The 27124-nt window shown below is 39.1% G+C and overlaps 1 protein-coding gene across 1 annotated transcript; it reads left to right on the forward strand.

Annotated features, from left to right (window-relative positions):
- Positions 1 to 7125: 7125 nt before the first annotated feature.
- LOC309478976 (uncharacterized protein) lies at positions 7126 to 25528 on the forward strand (the record flags this gene model as incomplete). The annotated part of the gene is made up of 9 exons (XM_082142821.1): positions 7126 to 7268; positions 22291 to 22468; positions 22655 to 22783; positions 23262 to 23678; positions 24085 to 24282; positions 24478 to 24627; positions 24789 to 24905; positions 25183 to 25274; positions 25396 to 25528. 9 exons carry the CDS (start codon positions 7126 to 7128, stop codon positions 25526 to 25528), a joined length of 1557 nt encoding a protein of 518 aa, XP_081998947.1.
- Between the last annotated feature and the right edge of the window lie 1596 nt (positions 25529 to 27124).

Genomic DNA, 27124 nt, shown 5'->3' on the forward strand with positions numbered 1-27124 from the left:
AAGAGCCTGCAGAGCATCTTAAAGCATGCGGCGGAAACACACACTCCTGTGAGCTGCATCTGACATTCCAGTCTCTTTTTCAACACTTGAGTTCACCAAGGACACATAAATGTCAAACATTTCAAATTGGCTAGTTCATAAACTGTAACTTTACACTTTGGTTTTATTTGTGCTGTAAATATGCCATGTTTCTAGGATCAAGCTATAGTGCACCTGGATGAGTCAATACAGATAGCTAAAAGAACCTCTTTAGTTTATCTTTTCTGTTTTGAAATTGTGTTGCACAATTTCAAAGTGGTATTGTAGCTCTACGTGGGTTATGGCTTTTGACATGAATATAAAGTCTGTTTATCTAAGGGACCCATTGGAACTAAAGCTTTCTGTGCTGTTAACCTTTGGATCTTGTATTTGTAAGTGATTAATCTTGCAAAGAGAAATTAAACTTTTTGAAAATGAAAATGTACTAGGAAAACATACGGTAACGTTCAGAAGTCAAAACTTCCTTCCCATTTCCGCAACTTTCTGGTGCCAGAGAGATAAGCATTGAACACAGATGAACACAACAGATGAATGCCCACATTTACACATCAATGACACCCAGTCGGTGTTCAGAAACGTGGAAAAAAAGATACTGAAGTATGGCAAAAACATTTTGCTCTAACATTATACTGTAAGTAAAAAAAAAAAAAAAAAAGGTATGGAATTAGCCTACACATTTCAAACTATAGCAGCTGCCAGATCTGTATGGTAGGATGCATTAGGATATAATCTAACAGCCCTAGAATATCTCCATAAAACAAATGACAAATATGGCAAATATATTATTAGACTTTGGTTTGTTTCCAGGCTCATCTGAAAGAAGTCAGTACAAAGATAATTTGTCTACATTCCTGCTCATTTCATTCTTGCCTATTTTTACTATGTGCTGAGCCAAGATGATGGAGGAAAACAGATCACAGAATTTCAATACCTTTGATGATGTATTTTGGTATGAAATCCGACAGCGGACAGCAAACCTCAGCAGACCAAATAAAGTACACTGTATAGGCTAAGCTATGATGAAAATCTAACTTGCAAACTTTCCTCTGTGTCACTGAACTAAAAACAAACTCTAGAGCATTCAATAGAACAATGTCAGTGTTTGATAATGCCATCTAAATTATAAGTTGTGTGTAAATTCAATCTAAAACAACTAGAATACTGTATTTAAAGGTGCTGTAAGCGAAGCTGGGAGTCGTAACTTCTTGTTGACATTCGAATTGTTGTCAAACAAAACGGAGGCTAGCTAGACCCTCCCTCCTCCTCATCCCGTCTCCTCCCTCCTCCCCTCCCTTCCGGCATAAAGGAAAGTCTAGTCACTACAAACAAAGTTAAGTTTTACTGAGTTTATATTGTTTACAAGTTAACATTGAATACTTCATTCAATGTGTAATGTCGCCAAGTTAGATAAAGGGTTTTATATATTGCAGAACAGAATGCAGAAAAAGAGAAACATTATTTTAAAATCGTTTCGCCACCTGAAACTATAACTATAGCTCCCATACAAGGACGCAATAATAGCAAGATAACGTAGCTTCGCGTTTCCCAGTGAGAATAAACAACGGCGGCGTCGTAAACAAATTTAGTCAAAGTTGTCAACAGCCTATAAATGAACATTCAAATTCATAACAAGCAGTGGATGAAAACAATCATTCACACAAATTGTCGCCCTACTGTGAATTTGCTTGATCATTTACAATAGAGATTGATCGCTAGCTGCTAGAAACATAACGTTATATGTTGTATTCACCAAAGTTAACGCTGACTGCATAGTTCTAGCTAATTACATCCTTGTGTTGGTTTGGCGAACATGAACGTCAGTTTAGAAAGAAATATGGATTTACCTGTTCTGCAAAAACAGAGCAACTGAATGTGGATCGGAAGCCCTTCTGCCGGCGGAGTTCTCGCCACCTTTCGAAGTTTTTTCCGATGTAAATTCGGTATTTTGCGCGTCCCTTATCCTTGTCCCTCTTCTTTGCAATTTGTTCATCGGAACGTCGTCTCTTTGGTCGTGTGTCGGCCATAATTCAAACTTCCCTCTTCATGCTTCTCTCTCCTCCACACACCCCCTTCATGTGCACGCGCACTAACCCCCAAACCACACCCCTCAAATACTTCTTGTCGGTGATTGGCTGGAGCACTGTTTGTTGTGTTTCGTGGTGCGGGTGAGCCCAGTTTGTTTTTGTTGCCGTTTGTGGAGCCTGTGGTGTCTACAGAGACCGCGTTTTTTTTACAGTGTGTTCAGGGGACAGGCAGCTAGCGGATAGTGAGGAGATGTTTGCTGTATGTGACAAAAAATGTTTTGGCCTAAAATACGCGTGGCATCGCTTACAGCACCTTTAACATATTTTACATGTAAAATACAATATTATTATTTATTATTTACTGTATATATAAAATAAAAAGTTGGGTCCAAAGGTCTGAGCCCACTATTAAAAATGCTTTTTAATTTACAGTTTTCTAATTTAATAGAAATGTTTAATTTGCAAATGGTATTATCAATTTAACAGTTGAACAAAAGGAATGAAAAATGAATTAACATGAATTATCATAATATAATATAATAATTGTATACCTATTTGTTGTATACATTTTCAAAATTAAAAAAATAAATATATTTTGAATATAAAATATAATTTGAAGATGTTCAATGTGTATAAAAGTAATGGGTTTGATTCCAAGGGAATGCATGATAAAATGCAATAGCTTGAATGCATGTTGATTAAATAGCATCTGCCAAGTGCTTAAATGTAAATAAATATAAATATTGCTCAATTTCAGTCCTAAAATAAAAAAGTGCATTTATTTGAAATATATAACTGCTTAACCAAACAACCCTCCTTTTCGTAGAATGTGGATCAGGTGAGTGTGGGTCATCATCGCCACCTCTGTTCATACATGTACTGAATTTGAAGCAGGTGAGCTTAATCCATAAATGACAATGAGTTTGATAGCACATTAAGCAATTTATGAAATGACACATAATGAGCTTGTCACATCATTACACCTGGTGACATGCATAATGTCCCATTAATAGCCCTATAATTGATACAATGAGCACGACACTAAGCTTTTCCAATCAACTCAAAGCACGCATAGTTCAACTATCAACAAGTCCTTTTAATATTTAGGCAGTAATTGGGTAGTTAAAAATAAACATGCAGGTGTGTCAACAGTTCATGAAAAACAATTTAAATTGGGAAAGAGAACAGAGAGTGAGAAGGAGCTTGCGCGAGCGAGTCACTTCATCATGTGTTTTGTTATTGGTTTACAGAGAGAATATAACACACCTAGGCTTTTAGCCAGTGTTTTAACACATTTAATGAGCTATGGCACATTTTTATAAATGCTTATCTCTATAACTAAATTTTAAGAAAGAAAACACCTCACCTAAAATGTGGAAAATAGCATATTTCCCAAAACTCACATTACACTTACTGATCTGCAATGTATCACCTCAAACGTCCTTAGCTCACATGAAAGCACATGAAACCAAGGCAAGAAAATGGAAACATAAAAACATGTCTATAATGTAGTTCCCAAAATTAAAGAATTTTTAATATGCTGCCACTCTTAATATGGCTTGACGTTCATTACATTGCTTGCAACAACTAAATGGTTCTCATTCGGATATTGAACATATATTTATATATTTATGACATATTACTATGCCTCATAATAGTCTGTAAGGAAATTTGTCAGAGATGCACAATATATTGGCACCATATCGGTTATCGGCAGATATTAAAAATGTTTAGTATCTGCCGATATTGTAAATTTCATTGTGCATTCTTATATTCCCCATTTTTACATTTTGATTACCTTTGCCATTAACGCTCACTTTAAAAACACAAATAATTTAATATCAATCAATTTAATAATAAATATCCATTTTTCATACTGTATTTTGTAATGTTGTGATGCCTAGATTCACAAGTAGCATTTAATGATATATTTTGAATATATTTAGACAATCTAGTGTAGGATTTTAATATAATGAAATAATGATATTAAAATAATCTGTGCATTAAAAATTGTTCATATGAGTCAAACTGTATCGATCAGCCACAGGTTAAAGGTTAACTTTTGTGGAACGTTACTATATGTTTCTGAGTTCAAATCATAATAGCCTATGAAAATGAGTAATGTATTGCAATGCCAGTTGGATTCGGACCTGCACTTCTCACACAAGTTTAAACCTATTAACGCTAGACCACATCTCAGATTCTCTAAATCTCATTTAGCCTACTTGAATAAGTGATCCAAACGCCCAGCATTTTACCCGTAAAGAAATCTACAGACTGCATGATGAAGCACCAGTGTGTGTTTAGAATCACAGAGGAAAGTTATGATTAAAAAAAGCACGGTGGGTGGCAATAAATCAACATGCGAGACAGGCTGTCTTTGACTATCTCTGTTAAAGAAGAGAACAGTCAAGCGGGGACGTGATAGATGAAAGGTTTTTTCAGACAAACATCAGAGCTCAGAGCAGTCGGAGTGGAGAAACATCACAAAAGCTGGCTGTTTGTTAGCTCCTGACTGATGTAATCCATACGAAGCTTCCTAGTCGCAGACAAATGACTGACTTTATTGACAGCCTCTGCAAAAGCCTGTGGGCGGCTTTCTTTACTGTGACAAAAAAAATGGTCACACAAAGCGAAAAGAAGAGACGTTCCTTCAAAATCAGAAGGATGATGTGTGATGGGAAGTGAGGTGACACTTAAAGGGTTTTCTGCTGTGAGAGGACCTTCGACAGTAAGCATTTCAGTATAATCCGACTCCGTTATTTAACAAAATGACCCTTTAAGAAGGTCATGTCTAAATAAGATTAAAAAGTTTTTACTCAGCCTTCCAATAACACCGCTTGCGTTGGACCGTCGATGAACTCTGCATTACTCCTGGATTGCATCAGGTGCTGGAAGACTTCTTATGTGATGTCTTACAACTATTGGCCCAAAACGGTGAAACGTAGGCCTAGGCTACTGTACGTGCAACATACAACATGAGATGACGCATGTGTCTACGGAGAGGAGGGCACTCATAGGTCTACAGCATTTATGTATGACAAAAATAAATAGTTTATTTAACCTCACAAATCCTGTCACGAACAAAGAAATAAATAAAAAATTAAGAAAATTCATTTTGACAATGACAATTAAGCACATTTCCTTCGATTTTAAAGCAACAAAATAAAATAAAGATCAAATAAATGTATTATCGTTGTGATTTAGAAAAATATATCTGAGAGAAAGATCAAAATTAATTAAAAAAAGGACAAAATATCTGAAAGTGCAATTTCCATTTGCATTAATGTCAATTTAAATGAGCTTAAACATCATAAAAAAAAATAAAAAAAAACAATGATCCCGAAACAGCCTTTATTTTCTTTGTGCAGATAATTTATTTTTCTTTTGCTTTTGAGTGAATCCATGTTTTCATTACTTTCTCCCCATAGACCACACCAAGTGTATTTATGAATAATTAAGAAATCCAAACAAGAAACTGCGCTTTTCACTTCTTCACAAAGTTGCACAGGTGTTACTATCCATTAAAAGCTGTGTGATGTTCATTGTCAAGACTGACAGATGAGTGCAGGATGGGGATTTAGAGTCTGAAAACATGAGAATCCCAGTTGTCAACAGGCTGCAAGAATATATTTAGAGCCATGGTGACAAACAGTACCTGAAGATAAACTGTTCTCCTTCAATCGCCCACCCTCATATATGGAGCAAATGGTATGTTGGTTAGCAACCATATGCCCTGTCAAACAAAACAAGCTTTCTTAAAAATCCCTCAAGTGAGTCTCCTTCTAAGCAGGGTTCAACCTCAAACCACCTTCCTGCTAATTCCCAAAAGCTGCTTTGCGTCACTGGCTTACCTATTATGAGCGTGAGGTTACCAAGAAGACCTTCAGAGCTCAAATATTTCCTAGTCCATTGATTTTTGAGGTGCTGACTTTCACATCACAACTATGGATCTACAGAAGATTACAAATATTCCCTTATACTGAGATTTATTCACTGTTTAATGTGAAGAAAAAAGAAAAAGAAAATAGAAAAAGAAAAAATGCTTGCATCTAAGTAGATAGACAGACAGACAGACAGATAGACAGACAGATAGACAGATAGATAGATAGATAGATAGATAGATAGATAGATAGATAGATAGATAGATAGATAGATAGATAGATAGATAGATAGATAGATAGATAGATAGATAGATAGATAGATAGATAGATAGATAGATAGATAGATATGCTTGTTTAGTTTCTATTGTGCAAACTTATTATAGCCTACTTTTATAATGGCTAATATTGTTTATTTAAATATTATTTTTCAATAAATATTATTTTATATAAATAACATGATGTGTTTGGTATTGAGAAAGGACCCGTTAATAATTGTGATTTCGGCTTCAGTGAAAGTTACATTATTACACCATTAGATGACTCACATTTATGAGTCAAGACTTTTATGTTCACAGAAACTGAAACGAGGTTGTAAACAATCAAGGAAGTGGAAGGAAGTAGTTCCGCACAAAAGTGGGTTTTTAAAGACACTACATTGTTGTTTCTTATTTCTTATTTATTTGCATTCCCGGAAAAAAACGTGGATAAAAAATCCTACTCTTTCATGATCAACACAGACACATCAGGCTATATGATCCCAGTGGAGCATCCGATGATGGGTTTAAGACCCGCTCTCTCTCTCTCTCTATTTCAGGGCTACATCGCAGCATTTCTCTTGTGTGCATCAGAAGAGAATAATGCAATGACATTTACTGAGCCTCTATCAGTGACTCTGCTTCCACTGGGAGAAAACATGCAATCTGACGCAAAGTGAATATTTACCCTGCTGTTTCGACTCTCTGGCTATAGAGTGGGCTGGTCTGGCATTTACACTGTCGGCATAATGCACTCTTGTCACAAAAAAACAAACAAATGACTTTCACACATTTGTATGCTTTAATTATAGACTTCAATTCGTTAAAAACAAGCTACCAGTGTCTCTTGACCAGTGCAGCAATACAGTTTCCATTTATATAATGCTTGGAATTTCTTTTAAAGCTTGAGGGTTTCTTCAAACCATGTGGCACTGTCAACACATCAGTGTGGCGTCGCGTGTGTCATTGAAGATGGCATTTAGAATGCAGGTGGTGGCTTTACCCAGAGGTCAGATGGTGGACACATGCAGGCATATCCATCTGTGTAATGTGTTTGGACAGACAGAGTGAGACACCGCTGTCCTTTGCGGCAAAATGAGCTGATCGTGCATTAACACATCCCACCCAGAAACCACATGACTTTGACTGGGCTGAACAAAACTGTGCGTGTTAACTAATCATTCCAGACAGTTCCGACAATCCAGAATGTGTTTATGATGAGATTCTGGCACAGGAGAGAAACTGGAGTTTCAAATTGCTATGAACTGATGATAAAAAGCATACTAACCAATACTGAGCATCAAAAGTGACAGATTTGAGATGCTCCTTAACAGCAGTAATGTTGACGTTCACTCAAACGTCACCCACACGAGAGATTCAGTTTACATTCACAAATGATGGCAAAAAAAAAAAACATTGACTACAAATGTATTTTAAATTCGGGCCTGAAAAGTTTTTTAAAAATGAGATGAATTTAAAATTTAATCTGAATATTTTTTAAAATCTGTGCCTAATCAGGGCATTATCCATTGAAATCTGATGTTAGCATGTTGCTAAACGAAATACTTGATACCGTTGAGTCAATACTTGAGTCTCTTATGCCCATCAAGGCTGCAATTATTGGAACAAAAATACAGTAAATTCTACAACATTAATATTGTGAAATTTAAAATAAATGTTTTTAAAATACATTTTAAAACATATTTTTTTCCTGTGATGCAAAGCTGAATTTTCAGCATCATTACTCCAGTCTTCAGTGTCACATGATCCTTCAGAAATCATTCTGATATAATGATTTGCTGCCCAAGAAACATTTCTTATTAGTATCAATGTTGAAAACACTTGTGTTGCTTAAGGTTTCATTGAAAGTCCAACAAGCATTTATTTGAGAAATCGTTCATAAAATTGCAAATGTCTTTACTGTCACTTTAATGTGTACTTGCATTAACTTTCAAACAAAAAATCTTACTGACCCCAAAATGTTGAATTTCTTGCATCTTTAATTAGATAGACATCTTTTTGGCTGAATCAAATTCAACATCCACCATCTAAAAATTTGAAATCGAATGTGTTGCAGTGCATTGTGGGATTGGTTTCTCTGCAAATCATACATTTGATGCTGTCTATGAGGTCTAATTATGTAGCTATGATATGCAGCTCACTAGGGTTTGAAACAGACCTTATGAGTCACATAAATGTCGCCTTGTATTTTCTGTCTTTTCAGGCCACTGCATGCGGTTATTTCAGTGTTGTTTGAAAGGGGATTATTAACCTGTCGTGAGACTTGTCATTTTACCATGTGCACACTTGAGTTAACGTAAGCTAGACAGCCAGCATTAACATGTGGGTCAGACGGGGCTTCGGTCTTCCTGCTGAGAGTGGGACACACGAGATGAAGCCTTCAGGTAAATTACCTGCAATAGAGAACATCTCAAGAACAGTAAGAATTAGGCATGTTTAAATCTTGAAAAAAGTACTGTGGTTTGAAATGTTAAGTGTATTCAGCAGCTGAAACCTATTACAGAAGCAGACTACCAGAGGTACTGAGAAATTGTGGGTAAATGGAAAGGGAGTTATTTCTGCACCTAAAAATAGACGATTAGCTACGGACAAGACAACCAGATCAGGCATCAAGTTAAGATGATGGTGCACATTCAACAAAGCATGCATTATTCTTCAGATATATCCAGCAAAAAAAAAAAAAAAAGATTACTCCAACATCAGAAGCTATTTCAAAGTTCTCAATAAAGAGCCTTAATGGTCATGTCATACAATTGCTACTGATTTTTTAATGGGGCCATTTGAAAGCAGAACAAGAAAAAAGGGGACTATGCACCACAATTTCTTAGAGTTTGCAATGAGGCAGTGAACAGTGTTCACTTTGATGTGCTCTAAGTGAAACTGGTAGGGAGGCAAGTAATTGGCCCTGATCCCATATACTTTTCTAACTGCAGATGCAATCCCTGAGCTCCTTTATTCCTTCTGCAATTAAAAATCTTGGCACCAGCAGAGGGGTACAGTGGGCAATGACAATTTAGACACTTTGACTTTAAATCATATTTTTTTTTAAAACAGCTATAGACCATAATAGGTATTTCTGTACGTGAGAAGTGAAGATAAATCAAACTGAGAGCCATGTTATTTCATATTTCTCTTCAGGGGTCTACTCATCGTTCTTTTCCTTATAAAAAATAAGTTTATTCAAGTGTTCTATTAGTATACTTATTTTAAAGTAAAAATAAGAAAGTACTTTCAGTCTACATTTTATATACTTCTCAAAAATATACTTTATATACTTCTCAGAAATATACTTAAAATTACACTTAACTGTATTTGACTTATACTAAGTGAAAAGTCCAAGTATATTTGGCCTGTACTCGTACTCAATCTTTTGATCGAGATATACTTAAAAGTATAATTAAGTATTCAACATATACTTGGCTTGTAGTTGTGTTAACTCTTTTGATCGAGTTTTTTTACATAGTTTTTCATATACAGTCTCATGAAACTTACATTGTTTGAAAACATTGACTAGAATATTGATATAAAACACATATGTTTCTAATTCTGCGTATCTGAATTTTTGCGTAGGCTAGTCCACTGGTAGTGTATAGGAATGTACTCTAATTCTACTTTTCCCCACCATTGACTGAATTTTCCAGCTATCCATGTTTACACTGTTATACGGTAGGGTATATGACATCTTCTAGTACAGAATCTCTGGATCAAAACACAGGAGAAGAAGAAGCTGAAACCAGTGATAGAAGATTGCTCACTCAAATGTAAAATAACGTGATCATCAAACATTAAAGAGCGTGTAAATCAAAACTGCTTAATGTTACCAAATGAAATGAAGCGTAACCCATGAAGAGAAAACAAATGTGAAGCTTTGGGGGTGTTGGACTTGATCTACTCCATCTGTGTTTTGATCATCGTTCTGAATCTGATCAAGGCGTAGTCTTTGACAAAAATGTGATTTTCTCAACTTTTTTGTTTAAAATGTTGCCTTTCTTTATGAAACTTACCGTCATTCAAGTGTTGATAAAAAGGATGCATGAATAAAATGTTTTTTTTAAATTAAAGTACAGTTAAAGGTACAGGTAAAGGTTTTCAAGTATAAAAAAATAATATCTACATTTGAACATAGTAGTATACTGCTAGTGCAAAAATAATATATAAATAGTAAACTATAAGTAGTGTTGTGTGTTAAGTGTGTTAAGTGTGTTCACTTAAAGAAAACTTACAAGTATACTTGCAGTATAAACTAAACTAGTAGTTTACTGAGAGTAGACTTCAGTGTGTACTTTCATAAACTAAAAAAATTACTATTTGTATTAAAATAGTAAACTACTAGTTCACTTGTATACAAATGCATTACAAATGAGAAACCTAGTTGTGTACTTACAGTTTACTACTCTTACACTTATAGTACACTTAAACATATACTTTTATATACTAAAAGTGGGCTAATTTAGTCCCAAGCAGTATTGAAATAGTACACTTACAAGTTTACTACAAGTACACATTGATATTAGTATACTTACTACATAAAGTATTCTTAAAAATATACTTGAACATTACTGAAGTATAGTTCTTTTTTCGTAAGGGTTGTCACTCTCATTCTTCTAAAAAAAATTCCAATTAAACTTACCCTAATCATCTTCGTTTCGTTTCTTTTCACCATTTGCTGAAACGAATACGTAACTATTGATTAAGCAGCCATATTGGATAAATATGGGTAACAGGTTCCAGATTTCCTGTGAGTTTTAAGATTTTATGCCTTTGCAAGTTGTTTCTCTTGAGGAAGGAAGGAAGGAAGGAAGGAAGGAAGGAAGGAAGGAAGGAGGAAGGGGAAGGAAGGAAGGAAGGAAGGAAGGAAGGAAGGAAGGAAGGAAGGAAGGGAAATTTACAGTGTTCCATGGGATTGTAATTATTCCCCTCATTAAAGCTGTTATTTACAGTCTTGTACCTTTGTTTTTTTGTCTGATTTTCAAATACTTTTTTGTTTTGAATCAAAGTTTGCAATATTGTGAATCGCATCATTGCATGTTCATTTGATTGATGGCTTATAACTATTAAACAAAGACTTTAAAAAAAATCCCTAATGGAAAAATGAAAGGGAAAATAATACTTCTGGAATCAAGGGCAGGCAGGCCGACAGGTCGGCAGGCAGGCAGGCAGGCAGGCAGGTCGGCAGGCAGGTAGGCAAGAAACTTATATTGTTTATTCGTTTTATATTTGTAAGTCACATTGATTTAAACTAAGTTTACCAAAATCGGATTAGGACGAATGTCAAAACATTAGTTATAGTCATTCTGCATCTATAATGAGTCTGTGGTAAATTAACGTTGCATACTCGCTAATCAATTTTGCACACAAGCCTACAGCAAACCATCCAATTACTGTTGCAATGAAAGCTGCCTAATGGTGAGTCCAGTGAAATGTTTGAAAACATCAATGCCGTCGAGACTGGCCACTTCCAGAAAAAAAAGAAAAAAAAACACTTCTAAAGTTTGCCAGTGGCTAACTTTTAATATAAAATACTTACCAGCCACAAAATCTCTCAAGAGATTCATGACTTTCCGCTTTGAGATTTCACAACAAAAAGGTCAAATCTTCACAAAGTCATTTAGCAAAAGAGCTCAGTAGTACTCCAGTACAATGGAGGAAAAAAGTAGAACATTTCAAATGTCCATTTGTCATTGGTGGAAAAAAAACACCTGGAGTGTGAGCAAGCTCTTTTTTAACGTCTAGAATATTAATGGACTAATGATTGGTGAATTTCCCACCATGGGGCTGATTTCATGCCATACGTCCTCCAGCAATGCCAACCTGCACACTAAAACTCTCCTTTATATCAAAACCAGAAACGCTGTGTCCTCCTGACTGTTTGACTGCCTTCAATATTTTATAAAGAGGAATCTTTGGAGTAAATGGAGATGGTTGATAACATTGATGTTTTTCCCTGAGCAGTGCTCACAGTGATATGAAACCTGACATTGGCTGCTGCATGGCTCAAACGCTTTGGACCGTTTTTCCTATAGTTTAATAAAATATGTGCATGGCTACTTCCTCCGTTGAAAGCCTGATTCAGGCCATTACTGTCTGCTCGACTGCCACAGAAGTGCAATCACATGACTGGGTTCTCAACAGGAAAATATGTTGCCTGACTCCAAAAGGTCACCTTTATCAAGATGAAATCATTCAAGCTCAGAAAGAGGGAATTAAAAAGAGCATATCACATATTATTCTCCTCATAAAACATAACAGCTTGAAAATACAGAAGCTGGATACGTAGGATTGAAGGTTTTATTACATTAATATACAGATCAGCAAACCTGACAACTTTACTACATATTTCAGTATACATTTTTGTGTGGTTTCTAGGATGTTCTGGATGGTTGCAAGGGTGTTGCTAGGTGGTGACCCATATCAAGAGAAATCTAGTCTTTTGCTCTTGTCCGTCCTTCAATGAAAGTTATTTGTTGTTGTTGTAAGTAACTTATGGCATCAAAATAAAATGTTAGCTGATATGAAAACACTATTGACTGGTAGTTGACATGCAGATGCAAAGTTACATATAGTTAGTAGAATGTCTAGTGGACAATCAAAATAATGTGTTAGCAAAATGCAATAACGTTAGCCTCATAGCATAATTGCCAAAGTCATATTTCAATGTCTTTGGAAAACAAGGAAAAACAAAAAATGACTTAGGCAATTATGCTATGAGGCTAACGATAATAATAATTATTTATTTATTTAGTATTTTATTTGTTTGTTTGCGTTAATTTACAGAAATACTGTAAAATTACAATACTAATATTTATGGGTGTCTCAATTTATTTGCTTTTATACATTAAAGCAGGGCTCAGTAGTTTCGGGATTTCTTCGCTGTATTCTCGCTTTTTGCTCGCAGGGTTCTCTCTAGAGCTCCCCCCACAGCTTCGGAATAGATATTTGACAACACTGTTGTAAAAACTCGTTGGCGATTCTCAGACACCATGGCTTGTAGATCAACGACATCAAAGCAGACGGGACATTCTTTAAAACGTCTTCTTCATTCGGGTTCGGACAGCGTGAGGGAGTGCAATAATGACAGCATTTTAGCAGATTTCTTTTGGCCGTAAAGCAATTGTTTACATCGCGAGACCTGATATCACGCGAGACTTCCTGACGCAGCGGCCGGCGGCCCGCCGGCTCAAAGTTGCAAGTGCGGATTTTCCGCTCACGGGCACCAGGGGGGTGCGAAACGACCACCATTCAACCCGAAATAAGTAATATAACCATTCCAATGACTCCGAAGCTGTTCAGTTAAGGTAAAAAAAGTTACTTAGATCACCTTTAAACTATATATCTTTTATTCTGGTTGAAAACCACTTGGTTCTTGGAACCCACTTGGAAAACCACCCAGAGAAAACGCCTCGGTTACGACTGTAACCTCGGTTCCCTGAAGAGGGAATGAGCGTTGCGTCGAAAACTGACGCTATGGGAACGCTTTGCGTGATGACGTCTTGAAGCACATGTAAAATCAGTCCAATGGTGTGGCGGAACGTCAGAGGCGGGTGACGTCACGTACCAGGAAGCTATAAAAGCCGGCCCGAAACAGAAAACGAAAGCTTCGTAAAGTCTGAAGTCGCGCTGACAGGCATGAAGGAGATATGGCAAGGCGACGCAACGCTCGTTCCCTCTTCAGGGAACCGAGGTTACAGTCGTAACCGAGGCGTTCCCTTTCAAGGGAACTCCCGTTGCGTCGAAAACTGACGCTATGGGAACGTCTATACCAACGCCTCCATAGCTACAAATGTCTGTCCTGTGTGTAATCATGTGAGCAGCACTAAGAAGACAAAACATGAGACCCTGGAGTAGAGTCTAAATCCAGAGAGTAGAACCTGACGAAGGTGTGCGGTGAGGACCAGCCTGCCGCATCACAGACGTCCTGTAACGATACTCCTGATATAAGGGCCTTAGAGGCCGCCATACTCCTAGTAGAGAGCGACCGGACAGCCAAAGGAGAAGGCTGTCCAGCCGCCTCATAAGCCAGTGAGATAGTCTCAACCACCCACTTGCTCATCCTTTGCTTAGACACTGGACCTCCCTTGTTAGGGGAGCAAAAGTCACTTTTACGCCACAGGGCAGCTCTGTGGACATACGCGTCTAACGCCCGAACAGGGCAAAGCAAATTATTCGCCTCCTGGTCCGATTTCGAAAGGGAGGAGGACCTCCAAGTGCCACGAGGGAAACGAGAGAACAAAGGGTCTTTCCCCACAGACATTCCACCCAAAGGACTGTGGTAAGCACCTACGGCCGCCACATAAACCTTTAAAGTGGACGGGGTCAGACCTGCAGTGAACCGGTCCTGCAGGAACTCCAGAACTGTACCAATTGGGCAGTTGACTGGATCCAACCGACGGTCACTACACAAAGAGGTGAATACTCTTCAGTTCAGGGCATAAAGTTTCCTCGTGGAGGGAGCTTGGACTGTAGAATGGTCTCAACAACCTCAGTTGAGAGACCTGACTCTATGAGCTGGGCCCCCTCAGAGGCCAAGCCCACAGGTTCCACAGTTCTGGGCGGGGGTGAAATATTGAGCCCCCTGCTTGGGACAGAAGGTCCCTCCTGACGGGTAGCTCCAGAGGATGCCCGTCGAGGAGGGACACAAGATCGGGAAACCATACTCTGCCCGGCCAGCGCGGGGCTATAAAAAGCAGGTAAACCCGGTCCCTGCGAACTCTTTCCAGAACTCCCGGGAGCAGAGCAACTGGGGGAAAGGCGTACAGACGTAGCCTCGGCCACGTCTGTACCATAGCATCCAGTCCCAGAGGAGCTGGATGCGTGAAGGAGAACCAAAGTGGACAGTGAGACGTCTCTCGAGACGCAAACAGATCCACTTATAATTTCCATATCAGCTCCACCACCTCGGGGGTGGAGCCACCATTCCCCGGGCCTCGGCCCCTGTCTCGACAGAGTGTCTGCTCCTATATTCTGGACCCCGGGGATGTAGGCTGCCTTGAGTGACAGCAACTTCCCCTGGGACCACAAGAGGATATGGCATGCCAGCGCAAACCCCCTTGATATAGGCGACTACCGACGTGTTGTCCGTATGTACTACACATGGTGTCCCCTGAGACCTGTGATAAAGCTCCTCAGAGCCCGGAAGACAGCTAACATCTCTAGGCTATAGAATGCCAGGAACGATGATGGTCTTCCCACAGACCTTGAGATGAGCGACCCTCAGGATCGCTCCCCAACCCGTGAGGGAAGCATCCGTCGTTAGCAGTTTGCGACGACAAGGAGCTCCCAGCACTGGGCCCTGGGACAGGAACCAAGGTTTCTTCCACATAACCAAGGCACGTAGGCATCACCGCGTGACCTTGATTGTGCGAAATGGGTTGCCCCTCGGGGAAAAACCCTCTGGTCCTGAGCCACCACTGCAGGGGCCTCATGTGCAGCAGTCCAAAAGGTATCCCGTTGGAAGCTGCTGCCATGAGACCCAACAGTCTCTGGAACTGTTTGACAGTGAGTAGCTGGCCTAGCTTTACACTTCTCACAGCTGCCAGGATGGAATCGAAGCGTGGCGATGACAGGCGCGCCTGCATCGACACTGAATCCCAAACCACGCCTAAAAAAGTGGTCCTCTAAAATGGAGAAAGCACACTCTTCTTGGCGTTCAGCCGTAACCCCAACTCTTTCATATGGGCGAGAACAACATCTCGATGTTGAACCGCCATCTAATGCGACTGAGCTAAAATCAACCAATCGTCGATGTAGTTCGTGATGCGAATACCCCGGAGGCGCAGAGGCGCCAGAGCTGCATCCACGCATTTGGTGAAAGTGCGGGGTGATAAAGCCAGGCCGAATGGAAGAACTCGATATTGGTATGCTTTGCCCCCGAAAGCAAACCTCAGGAACTTCCAATGACACGGACGGATGGAAATATGCGTCCTTGAGGTCTATCGTGACAAACCAGTCCTCGGACCTGATCTGTGGCACGATTTGTCTCAAGGTTAACATTTTGAACTTGAGCTGCATGGCAGACTCGTACAGAACTCGAAGATCTAAAATGGGACGCAATCCCCCGTCCTTTTTTGGAACTATGAAGTACCGGCTGTAAAACCCGGTTTCCCTGTTGGAGGGGGGTACATATTCTATGGCCCCTTTCTCTAACAGAGTGTTTACTTCCTGTTCCATAACCAGAACCTGCTCGGGGCCCACCACTGTGGGCAGGACCCCCATAAACCGCGGTGGGCGTTAATAGAATTGTATCTAATACCCTTTTTCCACGGTCTGCAGGACCCAACGAGAAACATTTGACAGTAGCTTCCACGCTGTCAAAGATTCTACTAGAGGTACCAGTCTCTCGAGACTGGTTTCTGGATTTTGTTGCTGTTGAGTAGTCGGTTCGTCGCCCTGTAACGGCGCACCGGCAGGGAACGACCAAACAGACTGCTCCAGCACCCTCCTCAGAGGGGGCGGGCATCCCGAGGCCACTACGTTTCCGGGTGGACCTTGAGATATGTGCTCGCCGGAGACCGCTGCGCCCTGTAACACCGGAGGCGGCAGGGTTGGCAGAACGGTCCCCTGAGGGCACCGAAGAGACGGCACCGTATTTTTCTCCTGCTGTTGAGTAGTCGGTTCGTCGCCCTGTAACGGCGCACCGGCAGGGAACGACCAAACAGACTGCTCTAGCACCCTCCTCAGAGGGGGCGGGCATCCCGAGGCCACTACGTTTCCGGGTGGACCTTGAGATATGTGCTCGCCGGAGACCGCTGCGCCCTGTAACACCAGAGGTGGCAGGGTTGGCAGAACGGTCCCCTGAGGGCACCGAAGAGAGACGGGCACCGTGAAAAGAGGTGTTAACCGCTCTGCTTCGGGGGGACTACCCTCATTTGTCCTGAGCCCTCAGACATCAGGACTTTTTCCCAGCAGCCTTCTTGGCGGTAATAACGGTCCGCAGATCCGTTTTACCCCTCGAAGACTGCTGGGTTTGAGAGCGCCCTCCGTGTCCCCGAGATTTTTGTGGGGGAGCACGAGAGGACACACTCTGTTTTTGAGTGGCACGATGTTCAGCGCTCTTTTTAGAGGAGTGAGGCTGCTCCCGCTCAGCAGCCTCAATGAAAGAACGGCGGGGGAGAAGTTTTTGTAATGCAGCTGCCTGTTTAGCAGCTTCCTGAGATTTAGCTACCGCACTGTTTACTGCATCACCAAATAAACCAACAGTGGAAACCGGAGCATCTAAGAGAACGTGCTTTTCTTTCTCTTTTATATCACTCAAATTGAGCCACAGATGCCTCTCAGTGGCCACCAGGGCTGCCATAGACCGCCCGATTGATTTAGCGGTCTCCTTGGTGGCCCTGAGAGACAGATCTGTGGCTCTGCGTAGTTCAGCCACTGTGTCAGGACCAATTCCCCCGCCCTCCTCTAAATCCCCCAATAATTCTGCCTGATAGGCTTGCATAATAGACATCGTATGCAGACACGCTGCAGCTTGACCAGCGGCTGCATACGATTTATGAACCAGAGATGATGTGAATTTTACTGCTTAGAGGGAAGTGAAGGAGCTTTCAGGGAAGATGCCGTTGCTGGAGAGAGATAGCTCGCAAGCGTCTCCTCCACCTTCGGCATCTCCCCATAACCATATTCTTTAAATTTGTGAATGGAAGAATAGTGGGATGTTTGTGGTGCATACACTCTGTATGAAACCGGTTTTCCCCACGATTTCGACACATCGGTGTGGAGATCGGGGAAAAACGGAAGGCTTCTTCGCTGAGGCTGTGTACGAGATGGCAGGAAGCGTTCGTCGAGCTTACTTTTCGAACGAACGTCCTGCCTATCCTCTGGCCACTCAATAGATAATCTGTGAACTGCTCTCGTGACAACATCGAGCAATTCCTCAAAAGCGTGAGACTGAGGTGGCGAATCCTCAGACTCAGCTTCAATACTAACAACGTCCAACTCCTCAGAGCTGGACAATTGCAGTATTGGTGCCTCCATCGGGGGGGAAGAAACCGCAGCGCGTGCTTCCACACCCTGATGAGAGGCACTGGATCTATCAGAAGGATGTTGAGATAAGGCAGAGCCCGTCTCAACATCCACTGATAGATCCATTTGCGAACCCCAGGTCTGTGATTGCCGCCGTGCCTCGGCAGCGGCGGGACCCGAGCCCTGGGGAACGCGATCGGGATTGAACCGAGCCAAGCGGGATCGGAGCGTGCGCAATGGAAGCGCGTCGCAATGCACACAGTCACCACCCTCGAGTGCTGACTGGGCATGCTCCTCACCCAAACAAACAACACAAAGAGTGTGAGTATCACCTCCCGTTAAATAACGCGGGCAGGGATGGACACACACTCTAAACTGCTGCTTGCTCGCCATACTGAATATATATATATATATATAATATAGACAGACAACACCAAATAACAAGGACAGATTCAACACAGAGCGCAACTGAAGACTCAGAAAGCTTTCGTTTTCTGTTTCGGGCCGGCTTTTATAGCTTCCTGGTACGTGACGTCACCCGCCTCTGACGTTCCGCCACACCATTGGACTGATTTTACATGTGCTTCAAGACGTCATCACGCAAAGCGTTCCCATAGCGTCAGTTTTCGACGCAACGGGAGTTCCCTTGAAAGGGAACCACCTTCTTTTTTTGTTGACAACCGATTTATTAAAAGGGTTCTCATTACAAATTAAGGAAGATGGTTGGTGCTCACAGCACAACAGTTTGTTTGGCGCAGCATTAAAAAATCGGCAGAAAATTATTTTCCCTAGGATTTACTTCAGTTCGGAAACCACAGAAACCTGTATAAACCCTGTAAAATACATCAACAATCATTATGGGCACTAGTAATAAGTAACCTAAATTCAGGAGAAAATAATGATGATGTTTAAGTTGTCATTCAATCAATAACAGTGAAGTGTAGTTTATACAGTCACCTGAAAACAAACATTGTTACTTTCCTCCTCCAGTCTGGGGGCAGCATTACTGAAGAAACATCATAAAATACTGCTTGTCTATGTAACAGGAAGATGGTAGAGCACAATTAATTGTACCATCACTTTAATCATGTAATTTAATTAAGCAATTTGTCAATACACTTGGTGTAGCATTGCCCCGATGTTTGCAAACTTGATCAATTCATCTCAGTAACAACCCTGGGATAATATAATGTTAATGAGGGATAAATGCCGAGAGTCCTGTGTGATATCTTCAAATGCTTATGCTTCTGAGTGATTGTTGATCTCGATTTACCACTTAGTTATTTGTCAACTGTCTATATTTTTGTTCTTGGCCCTATTGTAGCTGAAAACCATTGTTTATGATTTCAATCAGGTCTTCAACATACTGTATAATCTGATGTTTGTTGAGAAAATCCCACAGCACTGATAAAAGACATGTGGTGGGCTGACATCTCATTTTTCATTTAATTTCCTTTTCATTAAATCAAAGAAACACACACACACACACACACACACACACACACACACACACACACACACACATACACACACACACACACACACACACACACACACACACACACACACACACACACACGTTGTGTTTTATGGGGACTTTCCATAAACTTTTAATTTGTTTTACTGTACAAATTATATCCCCTAATCTGAAACCTACCACTGCAGAAAACGTTCTGCATTTTTACGAGTAAAAAACAAACTAAAACAACAACAACAACAACAACAACAACAACACACATTTAGTATGATTTACAGTACAAGCTGTTTTCCTCGTGGGGACCAAAAAAATTTCCCCAAGATCAATAAGCTGAGTTTGATCAAGGTTGGTGCTAAACTCTGCAGGAAAATAGACCTCGAGGACCAGAGTTGAGAACCCCTGCCCTACAAATTGATTGCAAATATTCTGATTCTTTATTATTGTTCTGTAATGTCACGGATCTACCGGGCTGTCACATCAGCCATTCACACAGCAGACCTTCACCAGAGTACTAAACACTCACACCTGCACCATCATCAAGCCAGCTACAAAGCACACACCTCGTCTCACATCATTGTCCAGTCTTGTTTCTATGAAGTGGACTGCTTATCTGTTCTCCAGCGTTGCTCCTGTGTTCTCCTCTCCTGTGTTCTCCTGTCATCATCCTGCATACTCACCAACCACGAAGAGGTGTGTGCATCCATCCAGCCATCCGTCCAGATATCCATGATCTCCTGCACCTGTAAAACAAGGAAGGTCTTCATTACTAAGCTTTACTCATTCTTCAAAGTCTATTTGAACTGCATACTCATCCGTATTCTCCATTCTGCTCAGTGCTGTTAATAAAGCTCACATTTCAATGTATTTCTTTGTGTCTGGGTCTGGATTCTGTAATAGGTAACACCACAATAAGGCTTTATTAGTAAATAAACTGACAATGGACAATACTTCTAAAACAGTTATTAATCTTGGTTTATGTTAATTTCAACATTTAATAACAAATTATTAAATTAAAAAGGATTTAATGGACCTGAGCTAACATGAACTTACAATGATCAGTTGTATTTTTTTTAAATTAATGTTAACAAAGAACAACAATGTTACTATGGTAACAAATGTAGCTTTTCATAGTTAATGTTGGTTAATGCATTAACTGACTTTACCTTATTGTAAAGTGTTACCTATGTTCTTTATAATTCTTTTTAACACTTGAATCAGTTTAGAACATTTGTTTACTTTATGTAGTTTTTGTGTGTATTGCTTTATTGAATTTAAATATAATTTAGAGTTATTTTTGTTTTAAGAAAAATATATACAGTAAAACCTGTTATTGTTTGAAAACGCTTATTTCAATATCGTGATAATATCATATATATTAGGTAAAATTCCTTAAAAAAAAAACAATAATAACAATTGGGTCACGGCTTAATGTCCATGGGAAAATGTGGGTCCCATGGCCAAACCAGTTGAGAACTGCTGGTACAGTATAAGGGACAATTTCAGATACAGCTGTAGTGTCTTAGTGACTGTTCAAAGTCTTGTTTGTTGAATATTTGTTAAATTCAGCTTGCCCATTTATTTGTAATTTTACTTATAATTGGCAGTAATTCTAAATTCACAGATTTAACCAATAAAAGCAAGACATTGCACTCATGATGTGGCCTAATGCTGCGTGACCTTGAAATGGAATGGGAATATGACATTTGTGAAGAACAATCCTCTTCATACAGGCCCCTGGTAAACTTGTTTGGGATCACAGTCACACTATGCAAGAAAAATCTCTGTCATTCTGTCAAAAACTCACTTGTGTGTATGTTGTGCAATCAAAATGGATGATTGCATATTCAAATGACTAATTACCCCATGCTTTATTTTATTTGTCACTGAGTTAATTTTTAAAAAATCAATTTTAATATATTTGTTACTGTGAAGATGTTTCATTCAAAAGGAATCAATAAAACAAAACTCTATAATAATTATGTGGCCAAGACACAAACTGAAAAAATATATTCAAGCTCTACAACTATGATGTCATAAAGACATTCTATAGAACTCTCCTGAGCAAAAGTCCCCACAAAGACAAAATCCTGAGGTGACTTTAATCAGAGTTTGAGGTGAGAAGACTGAATACATTTACAGTCCAGAGAGAACATGGAGAACATAAGAGCAACAGCTTTTGACGTGTTTGATGAAGCACGTTTACTGGGCGAACACACTGACATGATCATCAAGTCCAATGACAGAGAATTTCAAGTGCACAAGATCATCATGTGTGGCTGCAGCACCTACTTTAGGTGAGAAGAAGCATTTGAACTGCAAATTACCTAGAAATAATTATAATCATACATATAATTTCTACTGCTAACATCATACTGTTGAAACTGCCTAAGCTGTTCAAATATATAAATGCATGAAAATGAATGAGTGTATTGCTAAAAAAAAATTAACCACTACGTTATCTAGGAAAAACCTTTCTTGAAATTGAATTCTTCATTTGAATGGAATTAAAGTGGCAATGACTAATCTGATTCTCTACATGAGAAAATTTGGCTAAAATTAAAATGTAAATAACGAAAAGTTAGTTTATTTATGCTCATTATTAATGTCTATTTCTTTGTCAAATTTGTTCACAGGGCTCTTTTCTCCAACAACTGGAGTAGCCCAGCACAACATTTCTGTGAAATTCAAGGAATATCCCAAGACATCATGCCTCTCATTATCCAGTATGCGTACACAAGATCTGTGCTCATTACTGAAGAGAATGTGTTGGAGCTCTTGGTGGCGGCTGAAATGATCTTAGTCTCAGGTCTTGTAGATGCCTGCTGTCAGTTCCTGGAGTCACAGTTATGCCCAGAGAACTGCATTGGCATCTGCAAGTTTACAGAGGACTTTTACACCTGCTCAAAGCTCCGCTGTAAAACAAAGCACTACATCCTGCAGCACTTTGAGGAGGTTCTGCACGTATCTGAGGAGTTCCTGGAGCTCTCCCTGGAACAGCTTGAGGAGATCATTGATGAGGATGAGCTGAATGTCAAACAGGAGGAGGTGGTTTTTGAAGCCGTCCTCCACTGGATTAATCATGCACCAGAAAACAGGAGGCAACACATTGCCGTGCTTCTGCCAAAGGTAAAACAGAGATTTTTGTCTCGTTTTTCATTACAAATATCTTAAAACTCTTAAATCAAGAGTTTTCTGCTATAATTAAAATTTTTGTCATTTTGTTTAGTTTTTTTGTCATTTACATTTCTTTTTTTGTTTAAATGTGTCTATAATTTACTCATTTTATTTCAGTTTGAAATGAAATAAAAATGAAAATGAGAATCGTGCCTTGACAACTATTTAAGATAACGTTTTAAAATATTTTATTTCAGTTAAAGTTAATTTTGTTTTTATTTCAGGGTTTTAATTTTAGTTCAACTACAATAATCCTGCATGGTGTAAGAAAATTAAACTTAATTCAAAGGGCAAACAAGTTTATTTTTCTTCCCCTTCTGACAAATTTTTTTTTTCTTGTTTCAGGCATTACATTTTTGAACACCATATAACTGCTTAGTAACAGTCTTGCAACAGTCTCTGAAAGTCTAAACTCTCCCTTGTGCTTCAGGTTCGATTGGGGTTGATAACACCAGCCTACTTCGTCAATAATGTAAAGTGCAATGCACTAGTGATGGAGAATGAAGCCTGCATGCCTGTTATCATTAGTGCAATGATGACTTTGTTTGACCTCAACATGGATGAACCCACCAACTCAGAACTCATGCGTCAACTGACGCGTCCACGTCTGCCCTCATCGATCCTATTGGCCATCGGAGGATGGAGCGGCGGCAATCCCACCAATGAGATTGAGGCATATGATGCGAAGGCAGACTGCTGGGTCAGTGTGACTCAGGATGAGCGTCCCAGAGCCTATCATGGTACAGCGGTCCTGGATGAGTTTGTCTACTGTATTGGAGGTTTTGATGGTGTGAATTGTTTCAATAGCGTGAGGAAATTCAATCTGATCACTCAGACTTGGCATGAGGTGAGTAAAGCTGTAGGTCAACATGTAACTTTAATTTAGCTTCCTTTACAAAACAGTATTGTGGTACAGTGATGGTACCGGATTGTACTTTGATATGGGCCATAGTGCTGAATGATGTGCTGTACTCCACATTACTTCAAAGAATACCACCGTATTACTAAAAAGTTTAAATTGTTGTAGCTTAATAATATAATTTAATATATATAATATATAAAATTTAATATAATATAATATAATATAATATAATATAATATAATACAATACACCAGAGTTACCATCATGACTGTGTCAAAAAAAAGAGAAAAAAAAAAGAATACTATTGTATTTATTTGCAACTGATAGGACAGAACCAATGAGATGGTGTACTGATGTTTGTTCGCACACTGATGTATTTGGTGTGTTGTAGGTGGCCCCCATGTATGAACGCCGATGCTATATTAGTGTTGCTGTTCTGGACGGGCTCATTTATGCCATTGGTGGTTTTGATGGACAGCAACGGATTAAAACAGTAGAGTGCTACGATCCAAACACCAATCAGTGGACAATGATGGCACCCATGAACGAACGGAGGAGTGATGCCAGCGCCACCTCACTGCAGGGCAGGGTAAGATGATTCCACACTCTTCTGCTGGAGACTCTTAATGCCTGTAAAGCATGAAGGAAATGTGAAATGGAGATATAGGAAAAGTTTAAATATGAAAAGTAATATCATAAAATTTACTGTTTTAATAACTGCTTTTCTGATCAATCTGTGATGATTGTGCACAAACATCATGCATGTTATTTTTGTGTTTGTCAGATTTATATCTGTGGTGGTTTTACTGGGATCGAGTGTCTCTTCTCTGCTGAGAGCTTCAACCCTGAAACAAACCAGTGGACTCTCATCGCTCCCATGAGTAGCCGCCGCAGTGGTGTTGGTGTGATCGCTTATGCAGATCTCGTGTATGCTGTGAGTATTAAACACAGTTGTATAGTTTTAATTATGATAACCATGACACAAATACAGAAATATGGAACAATCACAGTTTAAAGGTTGCACTTCTGTAAATGCATGCACTGATGTAGATATACAAATGCACAGAATACATAAATAAGTGTATTTATTTAAAGGTTGGTGGTTTTGATGGTGCCAGTCGTTTGCAGTGTGCAGAGGCCTACAATCCACTGACTAACATCTGGAGTGATGTTGCATCAATGTACAACCCACGCAGCAACTTTGGCATTGAGGTGAGATGTGGACAGTTAATATCTGTATCTGGTCAAACTATGAAATAACATTACAAAAAAGGTTTGATGATAATGAATATGGGGGAATTATTATTATTTTGTGTTGGTCCCATATTGACAAAGTGGAAAATTGCACCCTAAAATTGTAGAAGGCTTCGAAGATCAATGTGTGTCAAAAAATTATACTATGTTTAATTGAAGTGGTGCATCTATAATAAGATTTATTAATGTAAAGTTAAAGACATATATTTTACTTTTTACTTTCCTCAAAATCCAGGTAGTTAATGGTCAGTTGTTTGCTGTCGGAGGCTTTAATGGATTCAGCACCATCTCTGATGTGGAGTGCTACAATGAGAAGACAGATGAATGGTAACTTCCACAAACACTACATTTTACAGATAATTTTACACTGCATTAGATATAAATATAAGTCTATAAGTCTAATACAAACTATATTTCATTGCATTCCTTGCATCTGTTTTCTATACAGGTTTGATGCAAATGAAATGGCCATTTCCCGCAGTGCTCTGAGCTGTTGTGTAGCATCAGGATTGCCTAACATGGCACAGTATGCTGCCCTACGAGACACCGTACAGACACAAGACGAGTCTGACATTGAATGATCTCCTTCTACCAGATCTGACAGTCTGACTACAAATGGAGTGTCATTTTCTCCTGAATAAATGCATTCAAAAAAAGAGGCTGTATTCTAAATGTTAAACTTTCTCTCAGGTGTAGTGTTGTTTAATTAAAAAAATTAAACCTTGCAAGGGATCTCTACAGCTCAACAAACTAACATATAATATTGACATTTATTTTTACAGAGTAAACTATTTATTGCTTTATTAAACTTTGTATGAATTACTGTAATTTACTGGCTTATTTTATATGATTATACATTGTGTATGATTGATTAAACTCATAGTCTTTGCTAAAGAAGCATTGATTATGTGATGTTTTTATTACTATAGGCATAATCTACACATGGAAATATAACTTTTGTGTTACGTTAAACAGTCGAGCCTATTACAATCATTTTTGCAGTGTCATTATTGACTTCTGAAAATAATAATAATTATTATTATTATAGATACGCACTCATGCACACAGTCATATATACATTCTCAGTCTGAACAATCACTATTTATCAATAAAGTATAAACAAACACTTAATATTAGCAAAATATTCAAGGCGTGAATTACAGATCTGCAGAAGCACCAAATCCATCGTAATTAGCATATGGGTTATAATATTTCTACATCCACGTGACCCTCATGCCAATTATATTTAATATCTACCTAAATGTATATGAAAGTAGAAGGGTCCCATACTTGGCTGTAAAAGTCTGTTTAGATATTACAGTGCATTGGCATTGTTTTGGTTAAGACTGACTTCACTTCCTGTATTTTAAATATGGCGTAGAAACGCATGAAAATGTCCTGTGCTGCGTCTCAATTCGCCTACTTGTACTACTTTTTACTACTAAAATAGCGTCTTTAACGGTTGCTCTCTGTCGCTTAGTTACATGCATCCTGTCACGTAAACTGACATGTCAATCATCTTGTCAAAGATAAAATCCTCCATATTTAATTAAAATTCTTACCGTATCGGAGAGAAATTCAGTCGCGGGTCTTTCATGCGGAGACTCTCCTCATATTCTTGCATAACGATGCCAAATTGGCCAAATAACGGATCTTTATAAAAGTTCACGTTGTTGTTGTTGCAGATGAAATATAACACGGATAACATCAACTTAAATGTTTATTATTAGTCACTCAAACCCCTTTATCCAAACCTCTCTACTTAACCGTCGGTCGCGCACATCCGCTATATTTTGTAGTTTTCTGAACACTTTTTACTCGAGTTTGTAGTTCTGAACTGGATCCTCCTCCAAAGCGTTGAATTGTGGGCAATATTAGCTGGATCCATGCTTCCAAAAATCCACCGGAAATAGTAGACCATCCGGGGACTTCTGGCATACTCTTTTCAACATACAACACTTTGCAACACTTATTTTAAATGATGTTTTATAAACAAAGTTCGGGAGGAGCACGTTCAAATAATCAATCCAATCTACTCGTCATCAAACAATTATGTCTACCCTAATCAGCATGACAAGAAGTATTTATTTATTTGCACAAGTCATACATAAAGTCATACATAAATTCATTCATTCATTCATTCATTACATGCATGAATGAATAAAAAAATAAATAAA

The sequence above is a fragment of the Leuciscus leuciscus genome (genome assembly GCF_965113295.1).
Source record: "Leuciscus leuciscus genome assembly, chromosome: 17".
NCBI lineage: Eukaryota > Metazoa > Chordata > Actinopteri > Cypriniformes > Leuciscidae > Leuciscus > Leuciscus leuciscus.